Source organism: Lacerta agilis, chromosome 10, assembly GCF_009819535.1.
Source record: "Lacerta agilis isolate rLacAgi1 chromosome 10, rLacAgi1.pri, whole genome shotgun sequence".
Lineage (NCBI taxonomy): Eukaryota > Metazoa > Chordata > Lepidosauria > Squamata > Lacertidae > Lacerta > Lacerta agilis.
In genome coordinates, this window is record NC_046321.1 from 8,079,668 (window position 1) to 8,088,492 (window position 8,825).

Sequence of the window (8,825 nt, forward strand, 5' to 3'; positions counted from 1 at the left end):
TGTGAGCCAACAGTTGCCGTTGTCATCCGGGAAATTTGGTTTTAGCACTATATGGCCTCATGAATGGCAGAGAAAACTCTTCTAGGGCTATCTTGCCTTGATAAAAATCTGTGGCGGGTTTTCCTCTGTTTTTTTCTGAGCATTGTTGTAGTGCACTGTTACATCCCTTCTTTTTTTCCCTTTTGTCCAACAGCGTCATCAGCAAAGTGGTGTCGGCACCGGAGGCTAAACCATCCGTCATGGCTCGGCCCAAGACGCCACCGCCTCCACCATCCCCGGCACCAGCTCCTGTCCACGTGGCGCCTCCTCCTCCTCCGGTGGTTCTTCCTCTGCCTCCTGCTATCATATCCCCCGCTGCGATTCCACCACCGTCTCCTGCAATGCCTGCTGTGGGAGGCTCCAAGGGTCCCGTTAGGAGTGTGGTGACGGAGACTGTCAGTAATTACGTGGTATGTACATGGATGCATTTCAGTACAAAATGCGTGTCGATTTCCCTCTTGCGGAATGCTCTCCCCAGGGAGGCTCACCATGCGCCTTCATTAAACACCTTTAGGAGCCCAGCAAAAATGTGCTCTTCAACCAGGCCTTTGGTTGATTGACATCCGGGGGTTACGGGCGCTTCAGGTTGCGTGATTTCGGGTTGTGCACCGCAGCGAACCTGGAAGTACCAGAATGGGTCACTTCCGGGTTTTGGCACATGCGCAGAAGTGCTAAATCACACTTTGTGCATGCGCAGAAGTGCTGAATCACAACCCGTGTGTGCGCGACACTACGGGTTGCGAACACTGCAGGTTGCAAACGTGCCTCCCACACGGATCACGTTCGCAACCTGAGCGTCCACTGTGTGGTGTGTGTGTGTGTGTGTGTGTGTGTACACACACACACACACACACCTATATATATATATATATATATATATATATATATATATATATAATTTTCTGTTTTACAATTTAGAGTATTCATTTAAATAACCTTAAAATATCAATGACTTCCCTTCTCTTTCCATGGTTCATTTTGCATAACATAAATCCCCACATATTTTACATAAACTAAACCATTCAGTATTCCATTATTACATCCATCAAAACCTATTTACACTGTTGAATTTATCTTAATGCCGCCCACGTTTTTGAGTGCGCACAATTACCCCCCCCAGTATATTCAATAAATATTTTCCAATCTTCTTTAAACGTATGTTCTTCTTGTTCTCTTATTTGATACATTAGGTCCGCAAGCTGCGCATATTCCATCAGTTTAAGTTGCCATTCTTCTTTAGTTGGGACCTCGCTCATTTTCCATTTTTGGGCTAACAAAACACGGGAGGGATTTTTGGGTTGTCTTTGTTGTTGTTTTTTAATGTATTTTGCACTGTTTATATTATAATTTTTTGCTGTAGGCTGTCCTGAGATCTACGGGTATAGGGTGCTATATGAATTATTATTATTATTATTATTATTATTATTATTATTATTATTATTCATTCCAGTTGGGGGACTCTTTGATAGCATGTCCATAAGTCCACCTGTTTCCAACAGATCATTTCAATATCACATAAATAGTTGTGGAAATGAGACTTAAGAGCTATTAATTTTTATGGCAAACTGAACTCAAATAACCCATGCTACGTTTAACTTATTTGTTATGAGACCTACGTGTTCAGGCTTTGATGACCTCCTTCAAAACGATTTATGCCAAGTTTATTAAACATCATTGTTTTCATGTTTGTAACCTTGCGAATAAAACTTAAAGTGCTGTTTTGCTTTGAAGCACTTCTTGGGCTTTAGAAGGGATACACTCTTCATCCCACTTTATTGTTAAGCAATAGCCCATATCGCCTTCTGAATAAAATAATTTTATGTGCATTGAAAAGACGGTAGTAATCCTTGCTTAAGGACAACAGCAACAAAGAGTCAACAAGAATATTTATTGTGAATGTTTATTGTGAAACAGGAAACTTTACTGAGGCCTATTGGTAAATGTCCAAAACAAGCTACATTGCTGATGTTTACTGATAAATCTGAAGGCTGACCAAGCACCTTTGGCCAGTAACCAGATTTCAGCTTTATTCAGGTAGAAGTCCAGCATTTGCCACAATAAATTCACCATATTACCCAAACCAGATTTATTTATTTTTCCATCTTGTTTTCAGCATTTACACCTGCCCTTCGGTCAGTGACATTTATGGCAGAAATTAAATCTGCTTATATACGAGAGTCACTTTGTTGGCCTTGAAATAACGAGTGAATATCCAGGTTTTGGGCACTTGGCACCGGCCTCCTTAAAAACCTTAAGAATTCATAGCAGATATGATCATTCACAGATTTGGACATTTTTCAGATGTCTATATGCATGCATGCTTGTGTATAAACCTACGTGTGTGTGTGTCATTTAAAACTGAATGGTAGAGCAGATATAAACAAGGAAAAGTACACAACTGTATGACAGAGGATGGAGATATATATGCCCAAAGTATTAATGCACCTGTTTGATTGTGAAATCCTTTTCATAGTTATGAACTTTTAAGTAATGCAAGGCTTGTGGGATCTCATTTGTTATTACTTTGCCCTTTTAAGTACATGTAAGACAGTGTTTTTCAACCACTGTTCCGCGGCACACTAGTGTGCCGCGAGATGTTGCCTGGTGTGCCGTGGGAAAGATTGAAAAATTCAAGAGAATTACTTTATATATAGTCAATATAGGCACAGAGTTAATTTTTTTAACATTTTCTAATGGTGGTGTGCCTCGTGATTTTTTTCATGAAACAAGTGTGCCTTTGCCCAAAAAAGGTTGAAAAACACTGATGTAAGAGAATTCAGATCTCTATATTTCAAGTTTTTAGCACCATACTCTCCCTCTCTTTTTGCAGCAATCGTGCTTCCGCAACTCCATTGGCATTTCTCATAATAAGCACATAAAGGGTGAAAAGCAGATCTGTAGCTCTAAACAGAGTAGGCTTGTGCTGGGAGTCCTGATTGACTGCCTGTGTTTGCGTAATATTCACATTTCTCATGTAAACATAATTGCTGTGATGTGTTTAAGAACAAATGTTTAGCCCTGCGGGTTATACACTCAGGATTAGAGCCAGGGCAAGTTAGTTGCACCCATTGAAGATATGTTAGTTATGAACAACTTTTCACGTTGGTTTCAGTAGGACCTAAGCTCTTTTTGCTGGGTGCCATATAAATCTGGCTCGAAAAATAATCTAGGCAAAGAGATTCAGAGAGAAAGGAAATAGAAAACAGGAGTGTGGAAGAGAAAGGAAGTTCCCTCCCCATGTCACAGGTGAACAACTGAACCACAGGAGGAGTTACTGATCTCGTAGCCAAACAGGAAGTCTGAAGTAGGGATTTAGCTCCAGTTCATGTCTTAATCACAAAGCCACCATCTCCGTCATTGAGAACTATGGTGGAGGGACTCAAGGCCCACTTTCTAAGCCTTCTCAGCCTGTGAAGCAGGAATGAAAACCTTGCAAATCAGTTGCTTGTAATTGATCCTTGTTTGCCTTTGGCCAGAAAGGCCCATTTTACCCAGCATTTCCGTAACACAACTGGCCGAGCAGGTTAGACACTTCCCCGGCACTCCTGTGCACTACAGTCATTCATGCTTTTCAGCATGTGAGGCTTTCCTCCTTTGCTAGCATACTGCAGTGTAATTTCTGTATGTGACCCAGTAAACTTACAGTAATATGCTTCACCGGGGGGGACCTTTTGCCTTTGAGAAAACTCATCGTAAGTACCCATTCCTATACAATCAAAGTTCCTTAAGGTGGATATTGGTTGAGGAGGGACCATATGCTGAAGGTAGAGGCTGCACAATCCCAGGTAAAAGGCTCTGAGGAAGGAGAAGGAAGGCCTTATGCCATGCCCGTTGGAGGAAACAATATCTGGCTAGATCACGGATGGGGGATCTGTGGACCTACAATTCTCATCATCCTCTGATCATTAGGCATGCTAGCTAGGGCTGAGGGGACTTGGAGGCACTCCAAGAGTGACGAGTGGCCTACTTAAGTATAAGGCAACTTGATTTCATGTGAGAGTTCATTCATTTCATTTTGTCTCGCCTCCTTTCCATCATGGAGCCCAGGGTGTCATGCGTTGGGGTCTACCATCTGGGCACTGACCAGACCTAGAATAAGAATAAGAACAATTTATTACTTGTACCTCGGCCATCCAACTGGGTTGCCCCAGCCACTCTGGGTGGCTCCCAGGAGACTATTAACAACAACACATCAGACAATAAAAGCTTCCTGGTACAGACCTAGGCAGGCACAGTGGTCACTTCCTGTGCTTACATTTACATCCTGCCTTTCCTCTAAGGAACTTGAACAGCCCATGTGATTCTGCCCCCTTTTTACTTCCGCAGTAACTCTGCGGTTCGGGTTAGGGCGAGAAGTGAGCGACTAGCCCAAGATCACCCATCAATGTTTGTGGAGGGGTGTGGATTTAAATTTGTGTCTCCCCAGCCTCTAGTCCAGCACTCAGGGACCCAAGCCGTGGGGTTTTCTTTTTCCATTGAGAGCACTCAACTCCTTTTGCATTTGCATCTATAGAAGCATTTTAAACCCCCCAAGTTATAAAAACGAAGCAGCCACAAGGAAGGGTTGGCTGTGTAGCAAAAAGAAGGACACAAATCTCTATGTGTGTTCATAATTATCTGTATCCTTTCTAGCATATGAAGCTTTTCACATAAGTTACGAAGTCACCTAAGTCTAAAAAGGGGCGGATCTCAGGATTTCTATCAGATATTTATTCAGTTCATACTTGCTTTGTAAACTATTTTGTAAACTTAGCCTACAATTTCATTTATCAGATTTATCTTTATAGAGTTTTATTTATTTTATTTATTTTGTAAAAATAAACTTTTAAAAATCGATGACGTGCAAAGCTCGTCTTACATTTACACATGCTATAGAAATTACCGGAAGGAGCTTGCTATGGAGACAGCTGCAATGTACAGCATGGCTGGAAACTTGGTTGTTATTTTTTCATATTCTGAATATGCTTCCATATTGAATGGAATAGGCAGATTCCACCAGCCTGTTTCTGAATGCTACAAACCTTCTAGGTCTCTCTCTCTTTTTTTCCATTTACCCTTCAGTAAACGGAGCCACGGCACAAATGTCAAAGGAATGGAAAGTTACTCAGTAACAATTTTTATACCCTTGATCTTATCAGTTAGTTGAGCTGGAAGAGTTTGGCTAATAAGTAATAACACAGCAATACCTGCACCCCAGACTGTATATATTAGGGACACGTCATCAAGATTGTCTTCTGCAGTGGGAGGGAGGGGCTGATGATTTGGCCCTGTGCAGCATGGAAGTAAAAGCATCTTATTTCCCACACCGGCACCAATCCCTGTTTGTGCAGCGCTTGAACCACTGGAATAAATGGAGATTTTTTTCATTCACTGCGGCAAGCAAATATCAAAGCTATACCCCAAAACAGTTAGTGGTGCCTCTACCCCATGCACCAGTCAGAAATATTTTGCACACATATCAGCACGCAGGCAGAGATGCGAGATGCAGGTATAAATGGGTCGTGATCTTTTATGGGTAAAGAAGAGCCACTTCCTGACTTACAGAAGATCCACCGCCAAGACCTTTCTCTTTCTCGTGTGTGAAAAGGCAATGTCCCCCCTGCACAGCATTCATTACATCTCGTGGGCAGCTTAGTGGTCTCTGCTGGCCTGGATTATGAGATAAAATGCCACATCACAAGTTTCTACCATTAGTTTTGGGAAGTGAACGTCCCATTTTTAGACTTCTAATAATCAGGATATCTTGCGCTGTCTGTGCACTGGATTTCTATCTTCCTGGAAGTGGCATGGTAATACTGCAACTATTTTGGAGTATTTTCTAGTATTCAGGAGGTCTGCACAGGTACCAGATTTCAGCTTCCTGAGTCATGTGGAAGTGCAAAGCCGTTATGTATATGTATATATTGTTGTTTAGTCGTTTACTCCTGTCTTCCACTGCCTCCCGCAGTTTGGTCAAACTCATGCTTGTAGCTTCAAGAACACTGTCCAATCATCTTGTCCTCTGTTGTCCCCTTCTCCTTGTGACCTCAATCTGGAGCAGGAACCGGCAAGCCACTCCCTGCCAAGAAAACTCCATGGACAAAAACAACAGGCATATGTATATATAGAAACAGTTTATAGTGAAGGGGTGTGTGTGTGTGTGTGTGTGTGTGTGTGTGTATACACATTCATATATTGAGTCTATGTAAATAGAGTGTGGTGGCACATAATCTTCTCTCTATTGAATAGCTTTGGGAAGTAATTGACTGCATGAAGTGCCTTTACAAACACACACACACCCCTAAGCCGTCAACTTTTCCCTGCCTTTTTATCCCAGATCCGAGACGAATGGGGGAACAAGATCTGGATCTGCCCTGGCTGCGAGAAGCCAGATGACGGCAGTGCGATGATAGGCTGCGACGACTGTGACGATTGGTACCACTGGTGAGTGCTTGCCAATTAAAGTCAAGCTGGAGAATAACTTTTATCTTTCCCTGGCTACATCTCTCTTTTACAATCTTTCATGCCTTATATGAAGCACCTGCTTTTGAATCCGGCCATTCCTGTGGCAGCAGAGGCCAACGGTGTAATGGTTCTAATGTCCCCACCAGCTGCTGGTTGACTTTTAAAGAGACCTGATTGTCAGCAGTGACTAGAGACAAGAGTTGTGTGCTGGCTGTTTGCCCTCTGTGCAGTATTGAACTCCCTTCACACGGGACTGAAGTTGGGATATGAAGCTTTCTGAACTTATTTTATGCTTAGCCAAATCTTAACAGTATTTTTTCCAACTGCAAAATTAGACCCATCCCACAAGTTGGGTGACTAGATCAGTTAACTGATATTCCTAAGCATCTTGTGCATTTAGAGTTATAACTGATCCGTCCAAAGGGTACAAAAGAAACCTTTAAAAAAATTATTTTTATTTTGCTAATCTGCCTTAAAATAAGAGGATCAACTGCTCTAAAGTGGATGGGCGTTTTAAAGCATTTCACTAAAGGGGCAATAGAGTCCCCAGGTCAAGTGAATTCTGGGGAGTGGGTTGAGGGGAGAGAGGGAAGTACAATACAGCACACCCAAGTTATTTGGGGTCTGAATGTCCAAAATATAATGTGCTAAAGAAAATTACATTATTTAGTTGCAGGCACACATTTTGAATATAGCATAGTTGCTATAAACGACAGCTACAAAACTACTCGTAAACTACAATTCAAACAAGGTGCCATAAACTTAATGCATTATTACAGTGACGCCATGCCATTTAAATAACTTTTTTTATATAAGGGAGTAACTTGGGCTGAGCTTAATTTTACCCATTCAGTATCTTACTTTATTCATAGCCAAAGAGGGTTTAAAAGGAAAGGGAATAATAGTTCATGAGTTATTAGGTGTATGTGAGAAATTAAGGTGGTTATTATGGAAACCAGATATCATCCCTTTATCATAAGCAAAATAATGCATAGTGCAGTGTCCCGGTGTTTTAAATGACAGGAGTTATTGCCAAATTTATGTCATTGGGTTGTGATTTAATTTGTCTGTCTGACCCCAGTTTTAGATTAATGAGAGCGTCCCTCCCCGCAATATAACTGGGTCAGATCAGCAAAACAAGCTTCTGTCGATTCCTTCATTGCAAGGGGTTGGACTAGATGACCCTCAGGGTCCCTTCCAACTCTTCCATTCTAGGATTAATCACAAAAGAGTAGATCTTGCAGCCCTAATTATAAACGACAGCAGGTGTTTCACTTATTGGGGAACCCTCGATAATTTTCTTATATTTGCCTCTTCTGTTCTCCCAACGCACAGGCTTTGCGTTGGAATCACGGCTGCTCCCCCGGAAGATGTGCAGTGGTTCTGCTCCAGGTGTGCCAGCAAAAAGAAAGATAAGAAACACAAGAAGGGGAAACACAGAGCACACTGAAGCCACTGGGGAGACCGGTCGGACTGTCGCTGCAGCACTTCAGCCCTGACTCCTTTCGTCACCATCAGGTTTCGAGGACGTGCGATTCTTGAGAAGATCGGGGACAAGCACATACTGTCCGCCATGAGCTGGCCTGCTTCTCCTTCCCTCCCTGCTGCTCCTTCGTCAAACGGTGTTGTCCTAGATCAAGAATTCTCTGCCACGAACTCACCGGCTGAAGAGCCAAGAGAGTCTATGGCCAAAGAGAGCTGTGTTGATCAGCCATGGCTTTGATGACACTTGTAAATATTGCTGCTCTTCTCCAGCTGCTTCCCCCACCACCACCACCTCTTCAGAGTTCTGTCCTTTCAGAAACAGGAAAGACTTCCCAAATGCAGGCGGCCGTCCCTCGGGAGCCACTCAAGTGATTTTCCTGCAGCTCCCTCTTCCGCATAGCCAGATAATCATTAAAGACACAGGGTGGGTAGCTTGCTGGTAAATATTTTTCCGACAAGAATATATGAAACTTCTTTTCTTCTCACTCCTCCTCCTATCCCTCCTTGATTTTTAAGACCTAACAATAAACATGCTTGAGCTTTTTGTGAAATAACTTCTATTTTTTTAAAAGACGGGAAAGTTTCTATGGTGGCCAACTTCCTTCTTTTTTGAGTGTGCGTTTTTGCGCTCCTTGAGCCTCTAATAATGTGATATTATTGCCCCCTCCTCCCTCCCATCGGAGTTTATTCTGTCCTCTTTGTCGCTTGCACATTTCACGGGCGTGTCCAAGTTATTTGCATAAACAGATTTTTCCTCAGGCAGATACTCTTGAGGTTCTGTTGTTTTCAAAGATTGCAGCAGGACGGTTTTCATTATTTTTAAGGTACAGCGTAGCATTTTCTAGAATTCCCCAATA

General features: G+C 42.4%; 1 protein-coding gene across 3 annotated transcripts in view; it reads left to right on the forward strand.

Moving 5' to 3' along the window:
* Nucleotides 1–8,553, forward strand: part of TAF3 (TATA-box binding protein associated factor 3) — a 131,626-nt gene extending 123,073 nt beyond the window's left edge. For all 3 annotated transcript variants that reach the window (XM_033163001.1, XM_033163002.1, XM_033163003.1), the window contains 3 exons: nt 194–449; nt 6,356–6,462; nt 7,819–8,553. In XM_033163001.1, the coding sequence (XP_033018892.1) occupies nt 194–449; nt 6,356–6,462; nt 7,819–7,933 (478 nt within the window). In that variant the 3' untranslated portion in view covers nt 7,934–8,553. The remainder of the gene's footprint in view (nt 1–193; nt 450–6,355; nt 6,463–7,818) is intronic.
* Nucleotides 8,554–8,825: the final 272 nt, after the last annotated feature.